The sequence below is a fragment of the Hyla sarda genome, chromosome 7, assembly GCF_029499605.1.
Source record: "Hyla sarda isolate aHylSar1 chromosome 7, aHylSar1.hap1, whole genome shotgun sequence".
Classification (NCBI taxonomy): domain Eukaryota; kingdom Metazoa; phylum Chordata; class Amphibia; order Anura; family Hylidae; genus Hyla; species Hyla sarda.
In genome coordinates this window covers 118,600,789-118,622,944 of record NC_079195.1, presented here as the reverse complement: position 1 = coordinate 118,622,944, position 22,156 = coordinate 118,600,789, and the positions used below count along the sequence as shown (strand labels likewise).

The 22,156-nt window shown below is 45.1% G+C and overlaps 2 protein-coding genes across 8 annotated transcripts in view; one reads left to right on the top strand and one right to left on the bottom strand.

Annotated features, from left to right (window-relative positions):
* The window catches only part of PSD (pleckstrin and Sec7 domain containing), a 612,742-nt gene extending 602,443 nt beyond the window's left edge, over window positions 1-10,299 (bottom strand). For all 3 annotated transcript variants that reach the window (XM_056530561.1, XM_056530562.1, XM_056530564.1), the window contains exon 1: window positions 10,192-10,299. The gene's annotated coding sequence lies outside the window, so the exon portion shown is untranslated. The remainder of the gene's footprint in view (window positions 1-10,191) is intronic.
* The window catches only part of FBXL15 (F-box and leucine rich repeat protein 15), a 167,343-nt gene that overhangs the window by 90,817 nt on the left and 54,370 nt on the right, over window positions 1-22,156 (top strand). The window contains exon 1 of one of the 5 annotated variants that reach the window (XM_056530568.1): window positions 10,343-10,428. The exons of 1 other annotated variant lie outside the window; for it this stretch is intronic. Coding sequence is in view for 2 of the 4 variants with exons in the window: in XM_056530566.1 (XP_056386541.1) it covers window positions 15,758-15,776 (19 nt within the window). In the remaining 2 variants the exon portion in view is untranslated. Of the gene's footprint in view, window positions 1-10,342; window positions 10,461-15,124; window positions 15,777-22,156 lie in introns of those variants that run through there. 3 more of the 5 variants (XM_056530569.1, XM_056530567.1, XM_056530566.1) reach the window with 3 other exon arrangements.

Below are 22,156 nucleotides of genomic sequence, written 5' to 3'. Positions count from 1 at the left end.
GGAGACAAACACCCTGTGTGAACCATACCCTAAACTGGTGTAATAGCTGTATGGAGACAAACACCCTGTGTGAGCCATACCCTAAACTGGTGTAATAGCTGTATGGAGACAAACACCCTGTGTGAACCATACCCTAAACTGGTGTAATAGCTGTATGGAGACAAACACCCTGTGTGAACCATACCCTAAACTGGTGTAATAGCTGTATGGAGACAAACACCCTCCTGTGTGAACCATACCCTAAACTGGTGTAATAGCTGTATGGAGACAAACACCCTCCTGTGTGAACCATACCCTAAACTGGTGTAATAGCTGTATGGAGACAAACACCCTGTGTGAACCATACCCTAAACTGGTGTAATAGCTGTATGGAGACAAACACCCTGTGTGAGCCATACCCTAAACTGGTGTAATAGCTGTATGGAGACAAACACCCTGTGTGAACCATACCCTAAACTGGTGTAATAGCTGTATGGAGACAAACACCCTCCTGTGTGAACCATACCCTAAACTGGTGTAATAGCTGTATGGAGATAAACACCCTGTGTGAACCATACCCTAAACTGGTGTAATAGCTGTATGGAGACAAACACCCTCCTGTGTGAACCATACCCTAAACTGGTGTAATAGCTGTATGGAGACAAACACCCTCCTGTGTGAGCCATACCCTAAACTGGTGTAATAGCTGTATGGAGACAAACACCCTCCTGTGTGAACCATACCCTAAACTGGTGTAATAGCTGTATGGAGACAAACACCCTGTGTGAACCATACACTAAACTGGTGTAATAGCTGTATGGAGACAAACACCCTGTGTCAGCCATACCCTAAACTGGTGTAATAGCTGTATGGAGACAAACACCCTGTGTGAACCATACCCTAAACTGGTGTAATAGCTGTATGGAGACAAACACCCTGTGTGAACCATACCCTAAACTGGTGTAATAGCTGTATGGAGACAAACACCCTGTGTGAACCATACCCTAAACTGGTGTAATAGCTGTATGGAGACAAACACCCTCCTGTGTGAACCATACCCTAAACTGGTGTAATAGCTGTATGGAGATAAACACCCTCCTGTGTGAACCATACCCTAAACTGGTGTAATAGCTGTATGGAGACAAACACCCTGTGTGAACCATACCCTAAACTGGTGTAATAGCTATATGGAGACAAACACCGTGTGTGAACCATACCCTAAACTGGTGTAATAGCTGTATGGAGACAAACACCCTCCTGTGTGAACCATACCCTAAACTGGTGTAATAGCTGTATGGAGACAAACACCCTGTGTGAACCATACCCTAAACTGGTGTAATAGCTGTATGGAGACAAACACCCTGTGTGAGCCATACCCTAAACTGGTGTAATAGCTGTATGGAGACAAACACCCTGTGTGAACCATACCCTAAACTGGTGTAATAGCTGTATGGAGACAAACACCCTGTGTGAACCATACCCTAAACTGGTGTAATAGCTGTATGCAGACAAACACCCTCCTGTGTGAACCATACCCTAAACTGGTGTAATAGCTGTATGGAGATAAACACCCTCCTGTGTGAACCATACCCTAAACTGGTGTAATAGCTGTATGGAGACAAACACCCTGTGTGAACCATACCCTAAACTGGTGTAATAGCTATATGGAGACAAACACTGTGTGTGAACCATACCCTAAACTGGTGTAATAGCTATATGGAGACAAACACCCTGTGTGAGCCATACCCTAAACTGGTGTAATAGCTGTATGGAGACAAACACCCTCCTGTGTGAACCATACCCTAAACTGGTGTAATAGCTGTATGGAGACAAACACCCTCCTGTGTGAACCATACCCTAAACTGGTGTAATAGCTGTATGGAGATAAACACCCTCCTGTGTGAACCATACCCTAAACTGGTGTAATAGCTGTATGGAGACAAACACCCTGTGTGAACCATACCCTAAACTGGTGTAATAGCTATATGGAGACAAACACTGTGTGTGAACCATACCCTAAACTGGTGTAATAGCTGTATGGAGACAAACACCCTCCTGTGTGAACCATACCCTAAACTGGTGTAATAGCTGTATGGAGACAAACACCCTCCTGTGTGAACCATACCCTAAACTGGTGTAATAGCTGTATGGAGACAAACACCCTGTGTGAACCATACCCTAAACTGGTGTAATAGCTGTATGGAGATAAACACCCTCCTGTGTGAACCATACCCTAAACTGGTGTAATAGCTGTATGGAGATAAACACCATGTGTGAACCATACCCCAAACTGGTGTAATAGCTGTATGGAGACAAACACCCTGTGTGAACCATACCCTAAACTGGTGTAATAGCTGTATGGAGACAAACACCCTGTGTGAACCATACCCTAAACTGGTGTAATAGCTGTATGGAGACAAACACCCTGTGTGAGCCATACCCTAAACTGGTGTAATAGCTGTATGGAGACAAACACCCTGTGTGAACCATACCCTAAACTGGTGTAATAGCTGTATGGAGACAAACACCCTCCTGTGTGAACCATACCCTAAACTGGTGTAATAGCTGTATGGAGACAAACACCCTGTGTGAACCATACCCTAAACTGGTGTAATAGCTGTATGGAGACAAACACCCTCCTGTGTGAACCATACCCTAAACTGGTGTAATAGCTGTATGGAGACAAACACCCTGTGTGAACCATACCCTAAACTGGTGTAATAGCTGTATGGAGACAAACACCCTGTGTGAGCCATACCCTAAACTGGTGTAATAGCTGTATGGAGACAAACACCCTGTGTGAACCATACCCTAAACTGGTGTAATAGCTGTATGGAGACAAACACCCTCCTGTGTGAACCATACCCTAAACTGGTGTAATAGCTGTATGGAGACAAACACCCTGTGTGAACCATACCCTAAACTGGTGTAAGAGCTGTATGGAGACAAACACCCTCCTGTGTGAACCATACCCTAAACTGGTGTAATAGCTGTATGGAGACAAACACCCTGTGTGAGCCATACCCTAAACTGGTGTAATAGCTGTATGGAGACAAACACCCTCCTGTGTGAACCATACCCTAAACTGGTGTAATAGCTGTATGGAGACAAACACCCTGTGTGAGCCATACCCTAAACTGGTGTAATAGCTGTATGGAGACAAACACCCTGTGTGAACCATACCCTAAACTGGTGTAATAGCTATATGGAGACAAACACCGTGTGTGAACCATACCCTAAACTGGTGTAATAGCTGTATGGAGACAAACACCCTGTGTGAGCCATACCCTAAACTGGTGTAATAGCTGTATGGAGACAAACACCCTCCTGTGTGAACCATACCCTAAACTGGTGTAATAGCTGTATGGAGACAAACACCCTCCTGTGTGAACCATACCCTAAACTGGTGTAATAGCTGTATGGAGACAAACACCCTGTGTGAACCATACCCTAAACTGGTGTAATAGCTGTATGGAGACAAACACCCTGTGTGAACCATACCCTAAACTGGTGTAATAGCTGTATGGAGACAAACACCCTGTGTGAACCATACCCTAAACTGGTGTAATAGCTGTATGGAGACAAACACCCTCCTGTGTGAACCATACCCTAAACTGGTGTAATAGCTGTATGGAGATAAACACCCTCCTGTGTGAACCATACCCTAAACTGGTGTAATAGCTGTATGGAGACAAACACCCTGTGTGAACCATACCCTAAACTGGTGTAATAGCTATATGGAGACAAACACCGTGTGTGAACCATACCCTAAACTGGTGTAATAGCTGTATGGAGACAAACACCCTCCTGTGTGAACCATACCCTAAACTGGTGTAATAGCTGTATGGAGACAAACACCCTGTGTGAGCCATACCCTAAACTGGTGTAATAGCTGTATGGAGACAAACACCCTGTGTGAACCATACCCTAAACTGGTGTAATAGCTGTATGGAGACAAACACCCTGTGTGAGCCATACCCTAAACTGGTGTAATAGCTGTATGGAGACAAACACCCTGTGTGAACCATACCCTAAACTGGTGTAATAGCTGTATGGAGACAAACACCCTGTGTGAACCATACCCTAAACTGGTGTAATAGCTGTATGGAGACAAACACCCTCCTGTGTGAACCATACCCTAAACTGGTGTAATAGCTGTATGGAGATAAACACCCTCCTGTGTGAACCATACCCTAAACTGGTGTAATAGCTGTATGGAGACAAACACCCTGTGTGAACCATACCCTAAACTGGTGTAATAGCTATATGGAGACAAACACTGTGTGTGAACCATACCCTAAACTGGTGTAATAGCTATATGGAGACAAACACCCTGTGTGAGCCATACCCTAAACTGGTGTAATAGCTGTATGGAGACAAACACCCTCCTGTGTGAACCATACCCTAAACTGGTGTAATAGCTGTATGGAGACAAACACCCTCCTGTGTGAACCATACCCTAAACTGGTGTAATAGCTGTATGGAGACAAACACCCTGTGTGAACCATACCCTAAACTGGTGTAATAGCTGTATGGAGATAAACACCCTCCTGTGTGAACCATACCCTAAACTGGTGTAATAGCTGTATGGAGATAAACACCATGTGTGAACCATACCCCAAACTGGTGTAATAGCTGTATGGAGACAAACACCCTGTGTGAACCATACCCTAAACTGGTGTAATAGCTGTATGGAGACAAACACCCTGTGTGAGCCATACCCTAAACTGGTGTAATAGCTGTATGGAGACAAACACCCTGTGTGAACCATACCCTAAACTGGTGTAATAGCTGTATGGAGACAAACACCCTCCTGTGTGAACCATACCCTAAACTGGTGTAATAGCTGTATGGAGACAAACACCCTGTGTGAACCATACCCTAAACTGGTGTAATAGCTGTATGGAGACAAACACCCTGTGTGAACCATACCCTAAACTGGTGTAATAGCTGTATGGAGACAAACACCCTCCTGTGTGAACCATACCCTAAACTGGTGTAATAGCTGTATGGAGACAAACACCATGTGTGAACCATACCCTAAACTGGTGTAATAGCTGTATGGAGACAAACACCCTGTGTGAACCATACCCTAAACTGGTGTAATAGCTGTATGGAGACAAACACCCTGTGTGAACCATACCCTAAACTGGTGTAATAGCTGTATGGAGACAAACACCCTCCTGTGTGAACCATACCCTAAACTGGTGTAATAGCTGTATGGAGACAAACACCCTGTGTGAACCATACCCTAAACTGGTGTAATAGCTGTATGGAGACAAACACCCTGTGTGAGCCATACCCTAAACTGGTGTAATAGCTGTATGGAGACAAACACCCTGTGTGAACCATACCCTAAACTGGTGTAATAGCTGTATGGAGACAAACACCCTCCTGTGTGAACCATACCCTAAACTGGTGTAATAGCTGTATGGAGACAAACACCCTGTGTGAACCATACCCTAAACTGGTGTAATAGCTGTATGGAGATAAACACCCTCCTGTGTGAACCATACCCTAAACTGGTGTAATAGCTGTATGGAGACAAACACCCTGTGTGAACCATACCCTAAACTGGTGTAATAGCTATATGGAGACAAACACTGTGTGTGAACCATACCCTAAACTGGTGTAATAGCTGTATGGAGACAAACACCCTCCTGTGTGAACCATACCCTAAACTGGTGTAATAGCTGTATGGAGACAAACACCCTCCTGTGTGAACCATACCCTAAACTGGTGTAAGAGCTGTATGGAGACAAACACCCTCCTGTGTGAACCATACCCTAAACTGGTGTAATAGCTGTATGGAGACAAACACCCTGTGTGAGCCATACCCTAAACTGGTGTAATAGCTATATGGAGACAAACACCGTGTGTGAACCATACCCTAAACTGGTGTAATAGCTGTATGGAGACAAACACCCTGTGTGAGCCATACCCTAAACTGGTGTAATAGCTGTATGGAGACAAACACCCTCCTGTGTGAACCATACCCTAAACTGGTGTAATAGCTGTATGGAGACAAACACCCTCCTGTGTGAACCATACCCTAAACTGGTGTAATAGCTGTATGGAGACAAACACCCTGTGTGAACCATACCCTAAACTGGTGTAATAGCTGTATGGAGACAAACACCCTGTGTGAACCATACCCTAAACTGGTGTAATAGCTGTATGGAGACAAACACCCTGTGTGAACCATACCCTAAACTGGTGTAATAGCTGTATGGAGACAAACACCCTCCTGTGTGAACCATACCCTAAACTGGTGTAATAGCTGTATGGAGATAAACACCCTCCTGTGTGAACCATACCCTAAACTGGTGTAATAGCTGTATGGAGACAAACACCCTGTGTGAACCATACCCTAAACTGGTGTAATAGCTATATGGAGACAAACACCGTGTGTGAACCATACCCTAAACTGGTGTAATAGCTGTATGGAGACAAACACCCTCCTGTGTGAACCATACCCTAAACTGGTGTAATAGCTGTATGGAGACAAACACCCTGTGTGAGCCATACCCTAAACTGGTGTAATAGCTGTATGGAGACAAACACCCTGTGTGAACCATACCCTAAACTGGTGTAATAGCTGTATGGAGACAAACACCCTGTGTGAGCCATACCCTAAACTGGTGTAATAGCTGTATGGAGACAAACACCCTGTGTGAACCATACCCTAAACTGGTGTAATAGCTGTATGGAGACAAACACCCTGTGTGAACCATACCCTAAACTGGTGTAATAGCTGTATGGAGACAAACACCCTCCTGTGTGAACCATACCCTAAACTGGTGTAATAGCTGTATGGAGATAAACACCCTCCTGTGTGAACCATACCCTAAACTGGTGTAATAGCTGTATGGAGACAAACACCCTGTGTGAACCATACCCTAAACTGGTGTAATAGCTATATGGAGACAAACACTGTGTGTGAACCATACCCTAAACTGGTGTAATAGCTATATGGAGACAAACACCCTGTGTGAGCCATACCCTAAACTGGTGTAATAGCTGTATGGAGACAAACACCCTCCTGTGTGAACCATACCCTAAACTGGTGTAATAGCTGTATGGAGACAAACACCCTCCTGTGTGAACCATACCCTAAACTGGTGTAATAGCTGTATGGAGACAAACACCCTGTGTGAACCATACCCTAAACTGGTGTAATAGCTGTATGGAGATAAACACCCTCCTGTGTGAACCATACCCTAAACTGGTGTAATAGCTGTATGGAGATAAACACCATGTGTGAACCATACCCCAAACTGGTGTAATAGCTGTATGGAGACAAACACCCTGTGTGAACCATACCCTAAACTGGTGTAATAGCTGTATGGAGACAAACACCCTGTGTGAGCCATACCCTAAACTGGTGTAATAGCTGTATGGAGACAAACACCCTGTGTGAACCATACCCTAAACTGGTGTAATAGCTGTATGGAGACAAACACCCTCCTGTGTGAACCATACCCTAAACTGGTGTAATAGCTGTATGGAGACAAACACCCTGTGTGAACCATACCCTAAACTGGTGTAATAGCTGTATGGAGACAAACACCCTGTGTGAACCATACCCTAAACTGGTGTAATAGCTGTATGGAGACAAACACCCTCCTGTGTGAACCATACCCTAAACTGGTGTAATAGCTGTATGGAGACAAACACCATGTGTGAACCATACCCTAAACTGGTGTAATAGCTGTATGGAGACAAACACCCTGTGTGAACCATACCCTAAACTGGTGTAATAGCTGTATGGAGACAAACACCCTGTGTGAACCATACCCTAAACTGGTGTAATAGCTGTATGGAGACAAACACCCTCCTGTGTGAACCATACCCTAAACTGGTGTAATAGCTGTATGGAGACAAACACCCTGTGTGAACCATACCCTAAACTGGTGTAATAGCTGTATGGAGACAAACACCCTGTGTGAGCCATACCCTAAACTGGTGTAATAGCTGTATGGAGACAAACACCCTGTGTGAACCATACCCTAAACTGGTGTAATAGCTGTATGGAGACAAACACCCTCCTGTGTGAACCATACCCTAAACTGGTGTAATAGCTGTATGGAGACAAACACCCTGTGTGAACCATACCCTAAACTGGTGTAATAGCTGTATGGAGACAAACACCCTCCTGTGTGAACCATACCCTAAACTGGTGTAATAGCTGTATGGAGACAAACACCCTGTGTGAGCCATACCCTAAACTGGTGTAATAGCTGTATGGAGACAAACACCCTCCTGTGTGAACCATACCCTAAACTGGTGTAATAGCTGTATGGAGATAAACACCCTCCTGTGTGAACCATACCCTAAACTGGTGTAATAGCTGTATGGAGACAAACACCCTGTGTGAACCATACCCTAAACTGGTGTAATAGCTGTATGGAGACAAACACCCTCCTGTGTGAACCATACCCTAAACTGGTGTAATAGCTGTATGGAGATAAACACCCTCCTGTGTGAACCATACCCTAAACTGGTGTAATAGCTGTATGGAGACAAACACCCTGTGTGAACCATACCCTAAACTGGTGTAATAGCTGTATGGAGACAAACACCCTGTGTGAGCCATACCCTAAACTGGTGTAATAGCTGTATGGAGACAAACACCCTGTGTGAGCCATACCCTAAACTGGTGTAATAGCTGTATGGAGACAAACACCCTGTGTGAACCATACCCTAAACTGGTGTAATAGCTATATGGAGACAAACACCGTGTGTGAACCATACCCTAAACTGGTGTAATAGCTGTATGGAGACAAACACCCTGTGTGAGCCATACCCTAAACTGGTGTAATAGCTGTATGGAGACAAACACCCTCCTGTGTGAACCATACCCTAAACTGGTGTAATAGCTGTATGGAGACAAACACCCTGTGTGAGCCATACCCTAAACTGGTGTAATAGCTGTATGGAGACAAACACCCTCCTGTGTGAACCATACCCTAAACTGGTGTAATAGCTGTATGGAGATAAACACCCTCCTGTGTGAACCATACCCTAAACTGGTGTAATAGCTGTATGGAGACAAACACCCTGTGTGAACCATACCCTAAACTGGTGTAATAGCTGTATGGAGACAAACACCCTCCTGTGTGAACCATACCCTAAACTGGTGTAATAGCTGTATGGAGACAAACACCCTGTGTGAACCATACCCTAAACTGGTGTAATAGCTGTATGGAGACAAACACCCTGTGTGAACCATACCCTAAACTGGTGTAATAGCTGTATGGAGACAAACACCCTGTGTGAACCATACCCTAAACTGGTGTAATAGCTGTATGGAGACAAACACCCTGTGTGAACCATACCCTAAACTGGTGTAATAGCTGTATGGAGACAAACACCCTCCTGTGTGAACCATACCCTAAACTGGTGTAATAGCTGTATGGAGATAAACACCCTCCTGTGTGAACCATACCCTAAACTGGTGTAATAGCTATATGGAGACAAACACCCTGTGTGAACCATACCCTAAACTGGTGTAATAGCTATATGGAGACAAACACTGTGTGTGAACCATACCCTAAACTGGTGTAATAGCTATATGGAGACAAACACCCTGTGTGAGCCATACCCTAAACTGGTGTAATAGCTGTATGGAGACAAACACCCTCCTGTGTGAACCATACCCTAAACTGGTGTAATAGCTGTATGGAGACAAACACCCTGTGTGAACCATACCCTAAACTGGTGTAATAGCTGTATGGAGACAAACACCCTGTGTGAACCATACCCTAAACTGGTGTAATAGCTGTATGGAGACAAACACCCTCCTGTGTGAACCATACCCTAAACTGGTGTAATAGCTGTATGGAGACAAACACCCTCCTGTGTGAACCATACCCTAAACTGGTGTAATAGCTGTATGGAGATAAACACCCTGTGTGAACCATACCCTAAACTGGTGTAATAGCTGTATGGAGATAAACACCCTGTGTGAACCATACCCTAAACTGGTGTAATAGCTGTATGGAGACAAACACCCTGTGTGAACCATACCCTAAACTGGTGTAATAGCTGTATGGAGACAAACACCCTGTGTGAACCATACCCTAAACTGGTGTAATAGCTGTATGGAGATTCCTCACACCCCTGGTGAGCACATCTGTGACCTAACATGGATACAATGACGTCTGCAAACCAATATGTCCCTCACGTATAGCACGACATAATATTCCTCACATTTCTGAGGAGAATGTCTCCATATAAGCAGCCCGCATTTCTTATAGGAATCCCCCTTGTACAATACACTGTGACCGCTCACGTCTGTCCCCCCCTAACATCTCTTCCGCCTTCACCAACATGGCGGCGCCTCACGTTGTATTCACGCGACGGAATTACGTCACTTGCTGTTGCCATGGGAAACCGGCAGATTTGACAGCAGGCTTGGAGACGGGGAGAGGAGGGGGTTGACCGAAGGTGGGAAACAAGCGCAGTGAGTGTGATGTCTAGTGTGTACGGGGCCGGAGGGTTGTGGTGTGTGGAGGGGTGCGCAGTGTGTGTCCCTGTCTGCCCTGTACGCTGGATATGGCAGTGGATGTATCGTCAGTGATGTCTTATATAATGCAGTGCTTATATTGTCCTGACCTTGTGATATACCATCCCTGTGCTCCTGTGGGGCCACAGCTGTCCAGTCCTTAGGACCTCCAGCTGTTGCAAAACTACAACTCCCAGTATTCCCGGCCATGCTGGGAGTTGTAGTTTTGCAACAGCTACAGGTCCACAGTTTGGAGATCTCGGGGTTGTTCGGGCCAATTTCTGGCAGGTTATTTGTTAAAAAAAACAAACATGCAATATTTATTCCCTAAAACAAATCTATGTATTTAAAATCACTTGCTGGTCTGCTGGAGACAGGCTTCAGAAAATCGCCAGCAGATCCGCAGCATGTGAATGTTCCCTTAGGCAGGGTTCACACAGCGGAAAATCGCCGACGTATTTTATTTTTCACACAGATTGTCGTCTATTATCAATGATGGACAAAATTAGCCTGTAAAATAAATTTCTGCATGAAATCTACTACCTCACATGGCGAAATTCTCAGAACACAGAATTCAAGCCCCATTGACTTCAATAGGATTCTGCAGCAGAATTCGGCAACATATAAGACTGAATTTATATATTTTTGTGGAATTTCCATGGCGGGACATTCTGCTGTGTGAATGGGGCTGCAGAATCCCTTTGAAATCAATAGGCATTAAATTACGGTGGAATTTCGGCATAATTCTTCCGTGGAAATTCCGCCGTGTGAACATAGCCATGTCACATAGCCACGCCTAAGGGACTACCCGCGCATCTGAAAGCCCCGGCAGGTGCTAGGACAGCTCAGAAATGTGCCATCTTATAGACAGCAATGCATTCCAGAGCGAAATCTTGGCAGACACAGTGCAGCAGAATCCCATTGAAAACAATTGGACTCTGCTACAGTGGAATGTCGGTGCGGAGTATTCCGCATGTATTCCGCTGTTTGAACATAGTTGACACAGGCAGATTTTTGGTAGATTTTGCTACCATTGACTTCAATGGGTCAGCAGAAAATCTGCAATAGTGGCAGATGTGCAGATTTTCCGAGGACCGATTGAAGTCAATGATAGCAAATTCTGCTCTGCTGCAGTTTTTTTTTTCCAGCAAACACACTGCGGAACATCTGCACAAAATCCACTCGTGAACAGACCCAGGGTATGTTCACACGTGAGTTTTCTTCTGCTGATTTTCCTACCCTTTGACTTCAATGGGTCGGAAAATCTGCAGCAAAATATGTACGTGTGAATAATAGGGGAAGACATACCATATTGTGAATTCACACACAATAGATTCGCTGCAGGTTTGTAGTTGCCGATTCGCAGTTGTGGATTTTACAAGGCAATAAAAAGAATTGCCTTGTAAAATTTGCCGTTGCGGGTCCAGGTTTTACAACTTCAAATCCGCAGCAGATCCTGTGCATGTGAATACACACTAAGGCTAAGTTTTCACTTTTTTTTTTTTTCCAAAAGAGCAAAGAAATGCCAAATCTGGTGCATGTTAGCTGTAAATCAGTGAGAAATCGCAAAATTCCTTTTCCACTTGGCATTTTTTAGTTTGGCTTTTTTTTTTTTTTTTTTTTTTATCCTTTTGGCGTTTTTTCACTATTCTTTGCCATTTTCCTGCTCCTTGGCAGTTTTTCAAAATCGGAGCATGTTGACATCGTGGTGTTTTTCTCCAATAGAAGTCTATAGGAGTGAAAAAACTTCAAGAAAAACGCCATGTGGGTTTCAACTTTGGTGTTTTTTCAGGTGGTTTTTATTCTTTTTTGGACGGGATGGAGATACCTTTTTTTTTTATTAAATTTTGTAGGGTACCATTAAAAATATTATTTAAAAAACCTGATACAGTAGGGATGGAAAAGATTGTATTTAACCAAATGTATTATTATTTTAAACAGGCACCAATATATGTAAGCGGCAGGGACCTAAAAATGTAGCCAGCAATATAAAGAATGTAGAAAGGGGCCATTTAATTGTAAAAATAATATATTTTTTTTATAATTTTGTAAAACTTTTTATTAGTAATGTATTTTAATTATGTGTTTCATAAAGTGTGTGTTTTTAACTTTTTTTTTTCTTAATTTTTTAATTTTTTTTACTACTACTACTACTACTCCCAGCATGGAACAGACTGTTCCATGATGGGAGTAGTAGTACCTGTACTAATAGACAGATTGCATCGGGTGTCACTTCTGACACACTTGTGATTCTCCTATATAATCTATAGAAGCTGGCAGCACAGCCGCACTTCTCCGCTCCCCTGCACTGTGATGTGAAGTTCTCTTCTCTTATTAAACAGATGGCATCTGGTGTCAGGAGTGACACCCGGGGCGATCTGTCTATTAGTACAGGTACTTCTACTCCCAGCATGGAACAGTCTGTTCCTTGCTAGGAGTAGTAGTACTACCTAAAAAAATGTAAAAAAAAAATAAACACACACTTTATTAAACACAAAATGTAAAATACATTACTAATGAAAAATTTAAAAAATGTATTATAAAAAACATTATTTTTACAGCTAAATGGCCCTTTTATAAATTTTTAATATTGCTGGCTACATTTATAGTTCCCTGCGCCTCAACATAAATTGGTGCCTGTTTAAAAATAAATAAACATTTTGTTCTTAAAAAATACATTTTGTTAAATACATTTTTTTCCATCCCTACTGCATATTTTTTTTTATTGTTTGCAACCCAACAAAATTCTTTAAAAAAATGCCAAAGGTGCCAAAAGTGCAATTTCCACACAAAGGCAAAAATTTGAGAAGAAAAAAAATGCCATGGTGTTTTTTTTCTGGCATTTATTCTTGCGTTTTTTTTTTTTGGGCCAGAAAGTGGAAACTTGGCCTAAGAACACAAATTTTCACAAATGTTCACAAATTTGAATACACCCTCACAGCATGTTGCAAGTTTGAATGGGGGCAGGCATGAAATACGCTGTGAGAAATCTTTACAAAATCCACCCATGTGAATGAACCCTTAGGCTATGTTCAGACACACTTCCAGGAGATTTTCTGGGAAGACATTCTGAGGAGTGCGGGCGTTGGCATAACATGCCAGCGCTAAGACCGCACGAGAGTTCGCCGTCTGATGGACGGCTATGCGTTCCGTTCGGTGTCCGCACAAAAGATGAACAGAGTCGTTCTTTGTGCGGATACGGAAAATACGCCCCCCTCCCATTGGCTTGCAATGAGGGGGTGTGACGTGTCGTCATGAGGGGGTGTGGCTGTGACTGTGACGTCACGACCCCCACTGACCGCACCCAACATTGTAAACGCTGGGTGCTGCAGAGAGATCGCGGGGGTCCCAGCTGCTGGACCCCCGTTATCAGACATCTTATGTCTAGGGGTACCCCTTTAAGTCCTCTTTCCCATAACTGTATGTCATGGCTTGAGATTATTTAGTGCTCTGTGTGCTCCGAGATCACTCAGATCAGTATGGAGTGCTTCACCTCTGGCATGTAGGCAAAAGGATAATGAGGGAGATTTATCAAATCCTGTGTAGAGGAAGAGAGGTGCAGTTGCCCATAGCAACCAATCAGATCGCTGCTTTCTTTTTTAAAGAGGCATGTGAAAAATGAAAGAAGCGATCTAATTGGTTGCTATGGGCAGCTGCCCCACTCTTCCTCTACACAGGTTTTGATAAATCTTCCCCAATATATATAAAAAAAATCAGACAAATATACCGTATATACTCGAGTATAAGCCGAGTTTTTCAGCACGATTTTTCGTGCTGAAAACGCCCCCCTCGGCTTCAGTGGTCTTTAACCTGCGGACCTCCAGATGTTGCAAAACTACAAATCCCAGCAAGCCCGGACAGCCAATGGCTGGGTGTTGTAGTTTTGAAACCTCTGGAGGTCCGCAGGTTGAAGACCACTGCCGCCTTCGTCATCATCCAGCCCCCCCCCCCCCCTTTTGTTTTGTACTCACCTCCCCTCGGCAGGGTGGTGAGCTGGTCCGGGCCATCTATGCTGCAGGGACCGTCCGGTGGGGACGGTTAGTCGTTGCGGGCTGTCCATTTTCACCGGAGGGGCCTCTTCTCCGCGCCGGCCCCGGAGTAGGGACGTTGCCTTGATGACGAAGCACAGGGACATTGCGCCTGAACGTCCCTGTGCGTCGTCGTCAAGGCAACGTCACTACTCTGGAGCCGGAGCGGAGAAGAGGCCCCCCCCCCCCGGTGAAAATGGACAGCCCGCAACGACTAACTGTCCCCACCGGATGGTTCCTGCAGCATAGATCGCCCGGACCAGCTCACCCTAACTTCCCGCCGAGGGGGGGGTGAGTACAAAACAAAAGGGGGGGGGGGGCTGGATGATGACGAAGGCCGCAGCCATCGGCTGTCCGGGCATGCTGGGAGTTGTAGTTTTGCAGCATCTGGAGGTCCGCAGGTTGAAGACCACTGATGAAGGGATTGACAGGTGGTGATGATGAAGGGGGGGGGGAATGATTACGAAGGCCGCAGTGGTCTTCAACCTGCGGACCTCCAGAGGTTTCAAAACTACAACTCCCAGCATGCCTGGACAGCCGATGGCTGTCCGGACATGATGTTTCCCACCCTAGGCTTATAGTCGAGTCAATAACTTTTCCTGGGTTTTTGTAGTAATATTAGGGGCCTCGGCTTATATTTGGGTCGGCTCATATTAGAGTATATACGGTAAACAGAAATCAAACGTATGTACTGGAAATGAAAGAAAATGTTAAACAAAGTATAGTAAACTTTAACACATTTTTCAACACCATCCACCTCCAAAATATGGAATTAAAATGCTGTCCACAAAATTGTAGTAAAAACTGAAAAACCTGCCAAAAAACTGCCACATTGTCAAAAAAATAGGGACAAGGGATGACATCTATTTGAAATGTTTTTTTGCCTGTCCACTTTCTAAAGTAAAAATAAATAATGGGACAACCCCTTTAAATCCAAAAATAGTTTTGTACTCGAAGGGTTAATAAATCAAGTGCTGTGTCCTAGGTTGCTAGGATTGTTTAATCCAATGGTTGAGGTCACATGGATCCTGGTGACCATTATACAGCAGTCTCTGTCATGAATCACTACTTTTATATATAGAGCCAGTGCTGTCTGGAAATGTTAGCTCTCATGTGCCTATGGTGTTTACAGGGGATTGTTCCTGAATAGGTGCACTCTTTGTAACACCAGATATTATGTTGTGTGCTTGTGGCTTAATGTTGGGTGCAGTCACCTCTATTTGGAAGAAGGATCACGTGCTGGATGGGAACATTAGGAGCAGGTACAACAAGCCTAACAATGGAAGCTTGTAGGGAAAAGGCTCCCTACCTGTAATGTTTAAATTTGTGTGTTGTATTTATTGTGTTGCTATAACTATAATATGTATGTGGTAATTATTTTATTTTTGTAATGTAATAACCTAATTGATGTTTCATCAGGAGAAAATGATGGGCCTTGTATGATTCAATAATAATTTTCTCCTGGGAGAAAAGGCCAGATCATTTGGGATTTTTTTTAAATTTCTGTACAGTGTCTAATCTATTTGATATAGAACTTAAAATTCCATCATTTCTTACCAATCAGATGATAGACCTAAGTACTGTGATCTCTTATTCTACTGCAAAAAAAGGATCTAGATCTAGTTTTACATGCTTATACTCCGTAGACAAGAAACCAGTAAATGCATAGTAACATTAAGCTGGTCAGACTTGGCAACGTGTACACCTGTCATAGAGGCACGGTATGCAGTTACTAAGGGGCCCAGAAGACGGGAGGGCCCAGTCACAGACTCCCAGGCCAGCTAGAGGCTGCAGCCTAAACTGTGAGGGGAGTAAGATCTCTGCCCTGGCCCAGGTAGTGATGTCACTCGCCATCGGTGCCTACACCAGAGCGTAGGAGGTAACCTGGCTGCTCTCTGTGCTGAAGAGGAGGTGAGCATGATAATGCGATTTATGTGAAAATATAGCGATTTAAATATGCAATGAAGATATTATAAACAAATTTCATGTCCAATCTCCAATGTCATGTTCACCCCCCATTTCAGGTCTGTCCCTCCCATTTTTTGGGCACCTCCCCATTTCATGTCTTATCTCCCTCATATCAAATCCCCCAATTTCATGCTTCCACGCCAGCACTCTCCATTTCACACTCCCCCATTTTATATCTCACTACCCCATTTCATCTCTCCCCCTATTTCATGTCCATCCACCTTAAAGGAGTACTCAAGTGCAGTAAAACATATCCCCTATACAAAGGATAGAGAGAGGTTTTAGATCGCTGGGGGTCCGACTGTCGCGACCCCCCTCGATCTCCTGCTCGGCACCCCAGCAGTCTCCAGGAAGGGAGCATGTCAACCCCCCGCATGAAGCGGCGACCGACACACCCCCTCCATGAATTTCTATGGCCGAGCCGGAAATACCCGAACTCTGTATCTCTGGCTCTCCCATAGAGATACACCCCCTTCCTGGGGACTGCCGGGTGGCGTGCAGGAGATTGAGGGTGGTCTACCGTAGATACTTTCTCCTCCCAGTGTCTTCTGTGCTTCACAGGGCAACGCGATTTGGGGAAAATGCCATATTGCGATTATAGAGGTAAATGTTGTGATTTCAATATAATAAACAAATTGTAAAATCCCCCATTGCATTCCCACCCCCCACCCCAATTTCACTTTCCCCCATTTCATGTCTCATCTCCCCCATTTTACATCTGCTCATCTTATGTCCACCTCCCATTTTCAATGACTTCAGGTACTCCATACTGACCTACTATTTCATTGAGGAGTTTCTTGGCTGTTGTCTTGGCTATCATATTGGTAGTTGCTTCCGGCCACCCTGAGAACATGTCCACCACCACTAAGACATATTCAAATCTTCCACTCTTTGGCATTTGTATGTGGTCAATCTGTATCCTTTGAAACGGGAACTGTGGTCTGGCCAAGTGTTTCTGGGGTGTTTTTCTTCATACGGCCTGGGTTGCACATTGCACAAATAGCACAGGACTTGCAGTAGTTGTCTGTTAGTGGTGTAATTCCTGGTGCTGTGTAGTACTTTTGAATTAGGGCATTTATGAGAGTTTTTGACAAGTGGGCAGCTCCATGTGCCCACTGCACCATTGCTGGGTACATACTTCTTGGTAAGCAGGGCTTCCTGTTATTTTCAAATAGGCCATTCCTATTCAACACGGCTCCTTTCTGTTTCCATATGTCCTTTTCTTCAGGGCTTGCTTTCTCTTGTTCTTTCAACTGGGTTTTGTCTACTGGTAGGGTCTGTAGGGCCAACATCGGAGTGTTTGCTTTTCACTTTGCTTTTCACTTACTGTGAGTTTCTGGCTGCATGTTTGGCTGCAGAGTCTGCTAGGTAGTTGCTCAATAGCACAAGTTCACTTGAGTTCCTCAATATTGTAATCCTCAATAGGATAGCCCGTACTATGAGAGCTCCATATAAATTCCACTAGACCAACTGAGTATAACACATGTGTAAGGCAGTCAAAAAAGTGCTGTCAACATGCCAACCATTTAATCATTTTTGTAGGTGATTAAAATATAAAACCCTTTGCTTCCCTAAAGTTCAGTAGTCCATGGGCCTTTACTTTCAGAACTGCCACTTGAGTTGTGAGGAGAAGGCATCCATCAGATCCTTGATGGCCATGCTGTGTTTACTGGTGTTCCTGCTCCTTTCAGGAAGCCTCTGGTTTTCCACAGTAATCCAAAATTAGGGGTGGTGCCAAATGCATAAGCCAAATCGGTATATATATTCGCTGTTTGGCCTTCTGCCAATTTGCATGCCATGATGAGGGCCTGAAGTTCAGCTTCCTGTTCAGAGACAGTAGGAGGTAGGGCCTCCGCTTTTAAGACTGTATCTTCCGTTGTGACAACATATCCTGTATGGTATTTCCCATGCTCTTCTGCAAATCTCGAGCCATCCACAAAGATGGTGAGGTCTGGATTGGGCAGTGGAGTTTCACTTACCGATGGCAAGTGTCTTGTTTCCATCCTCATCTGCTCAAAACAATCATGGGAGTGGTTACCCTGATCCTTTTCACCTTGATCCTCTTCATAACCTTAATTTCCCCCCTCAGGAAGTGGAAGCAGGCAGGGTGGAGGGGTTAAGAACATTGCATCTTATTAGGGTGACATTGTCAGGTATCAAGAGTGAGCACTGTAGTCTGAGATGTCTTGCTGTGGAGAGATGTTTTGACTGAGTCTGGTTAAGAATTCCAGAGATGTCATGAGGAGCCAGGAAAATGAGATCATGACCTAGGTCAGAAGTTTTGTCCAGGAGTGCCTTTGCAGCAAAGACAGCTCTAAGGCAGGATGGGCCTCCTCTGGCCGCAGCATAGATTCTACAAGAGTAATATCCAATAGGTCTTGTCCTGCTGCCGTGAGACTGGGCTAGGACACCAGTGGCATGTCCCTGTCATTCCGAGACAAAGGGCTTGAAGGGTTTGTCTTGGCAGGCCAAGTGCAGGTGCTGAGGAGATGGCATCCTTGAGTTTTAGGAAGTTGGAGATAGCTTCCTCAAAGTGGTCAAAGGGATCCGTCTTTAAAGCATCATATAGAGGTTGCATCAATAGAGAGGCTCCTGGGATCCATGACCGACAGTAGGAGATCAGTCCAAGGAAGGCATGTAAAGCCTTGGGTCTTGCTGGTACAGGGATATCCTGTATGGCTTGAATTCTGTCTTGAGTAAGATGTCTGGTGCCTTGTGAGTGAGATGCAGTGGTCAAGGAACACAGGGGGGAACACCATTGAAGTTTCTGTTTTGAGGCTTTGCAGCCTTGGTCGGCTAGGTAACAGATGAGACTTTCAGAATGTTTCTCTGCAGATGGGAGGTCCTCAGCACATAAAAGAAGATCATCCACGTAGCTAAGAAGTACCACGAATTGGTTCTGTCCTTGCCAAGTGGATAGGATGAGAGTCATGGCTTTAGCAAACTGGCTGGGGGAATTTTGAGCTTCTTGGGGCATGACAGTCCAAGTGTACTGCTGTGTTTCGTGGGTGAAGGTGAATAAATACCAGCATCTGGGATGCAAAGGTATGCATTGCACAGTAAAATTGACAGCAGAGTATGGGGATTGGGGACAATAGGGGTGTCTAGTACTGTGGCTTCATTCACGGCTCTAAGATCTTGAACCATCCTGTACTTCTCAGGTTCCCCTTTGGCAGCCTTTTTCTTGACCGGGAATAGGGGCTTGTTGCAGGGGGAGGTGCATGGCGTGAGAGCCCCATTGTCCGGACTTGTTTAGAGAGAACCTCAGATTGGGCAATCTTAAGTGGGTACTGGGGTTTTCTAGGCAACGGGGCTCCTGGCTTGAGAGTGACTATGACAGGTGGGACCTTAAGTTTGCCAATGTCTACTGGACCAGTTGACCAGAGACTGACTGGTATACAGGCAAGTACATCTGATGGGATTGTGGAGGTGGGAGTTTTATGAAGAGCCAACATGATCGGGATGGAGCATAGAGCAGAGACATCCTCAATCTTCAGAGGGGAAGAGATGGATATAGTTCCACCTTTGCTAAATTTAATGGAGGCTTGGTGTCTAGAGAGAACATCTGCTCCTAACAGGTTGAGTGGACAAGTGTCTGAAAGTACAAATCTGGCCAGTAAGTGGGGGAAGTTGGCTATGCGGAGAGGCTTTGTGAGAGGATTAGTTCGAGGGACACCATCAACCCCTACACATGACATCTATATTTGAGAGGAAAGATTAAGTTGGCAGGTCTTGGGCCCTAATTACACTTCTGGCTGCACCTGTGTCTATAAGAAAGGTTGTAGGGTGCCCTTCAATGGGTAGTGTCATTATAACCAGAAGGCCATCCATGTTGGTTGAGGATACTGCCATAGAAGGTGAGTGAGACACAGGCTTGCCCAAATCCTATGGTAGCAGATCCAGATGATCTTGGGTAGGTCTTTGTCCTTGGTTTGGGGAGTATCCAGAGGGCTCTTGAGTGCCATGTGGGCCATTGGGTTGTTGGTATTGGTAATTGACCTTGTGGGGGTCCAGATCTTCTTGGGAATCTGCAGTCACGTTTATAGTGGCCAGGCTTGTGGCAGTTGTAGCAGACTACAGGTTGGCACCATCCTGTTGGCGGGCGGTTGGTGGGGAGATCCCCAGTCATCATAAGAGGGGCAGGTTTCTTGGTGAGAGCTTGGCTGGACTCTAAGCCTTTTGCCACTAAGAGTAGGGTATGAAGTGTCAGCACTCTGTATTCTGGGCATGACAGAACAAGGCCCTTCTTTACCGGGTCCTTTAGGCCATTGACAAATGCAGAGGATAACATTTGTGAATGTGATTTATTGGCTGAGTCAAATCCAAGATCATGAAAGAGTTGCTTGATTCGGGCATAGTATTTTTCAACAGATTCACCTTTGTCTTGGCTAATATCATGGACACTAGTTGCTTGATCTGCTAATCTGTCTGTAGGTGCCTGACTGGTACGTAGTTTCCTCAGGGTAAATTCCTTTCTGGAGATGTGGTTCCATAATTGGCCAGTAAGAATCACCAGCCTTAATCTGACATAGGCTCTGTACAGTGGTCCCTCAACATACGATGGTAATTCGTTCCAAGCGAGCCATCGTTTGTCGAATCCATCGTATGTTGAGGGATTTGTGCAATGTAAAAAGGTAAAGTCATACTCACCTGTCCCCGCCACTCCGGACCGCGTCCCGCCGCTCCTGATGGTGTCCCCGCCGCTCCCGATGGTGTCCCCGGGCCTCCGCTGGGCTCTCCTGGTCTTCTCCGGTCCTCTGCTGGGCTCTCCTGGTCTTCTCCGGTCCTCCGCTGTCTTCCGCAAGGCCTTACTGGGCCTACGTAGCGACGTCATTATGTCGCTGCGTACGCCGTTCCTATTGGATGACGGGACGGCGTGCGCATCAACATATTGACGTCACTGGAGAGGGCCGAGAAGACATCGGTGGACCAGCGCTGGACCCGAAGGGCACCCCGGAGCATCGTGGAGGGGTAAGTAATACTCACCGCACCACACGGGGAACATTAAGCTGCTATCCGGCAGCAGCTTAAGCATTTTGCGCTTCCGGATAGCACTTAATGCGATGGCCCCTACATAAAAAAAGCATCGTATGTCGATGCTGACATCGACATGCGATAGCCTCTGAGAGGCCATAGTATGTCGATTTGATCATATGTCGGGGCCATCGTATGTCGGGGGGTCACTGTAGATCCTTAAATGAAGCAGAGTAAGATTGTTGAATTTCCCTGATCCTACAGTAAAAGGGCATTGGTTGTTTCTCTGGGTCAAGGAGTTGAGATACAAGGGTAGCTGCTTGGGATGGGTTATAAGTAACATACATAGTAGGGGCATCAGGAGGGGCATTGCCCTTGTGCAATGTCAATCAAGCCGCCTTGGGGTATAAAAGGTATTTCTGATAGGGGTCTCGGAAAGACTGGCTGAATTAAAGGGTGACATGCAGAAGTGACCAGGTGAAATTAGGTCTACCTGCTGCTTGGGACAGGTCACGGGTGCTTGAGCGCCTGCTATGAGGGCAACCCCCGGAGTGGAAGCGTAGCTGCCCTCTAGGGGTGACTACATTAGGGCTGGTTCTATCCCTCCGGTAGCTACATTGGTCTTGTTGTCCTCTGAGAATTGCTTCTCCTCCTTCCCCCATTAACAAAGTGAGGGAGGATGGGTGTAGGAGGAACATGG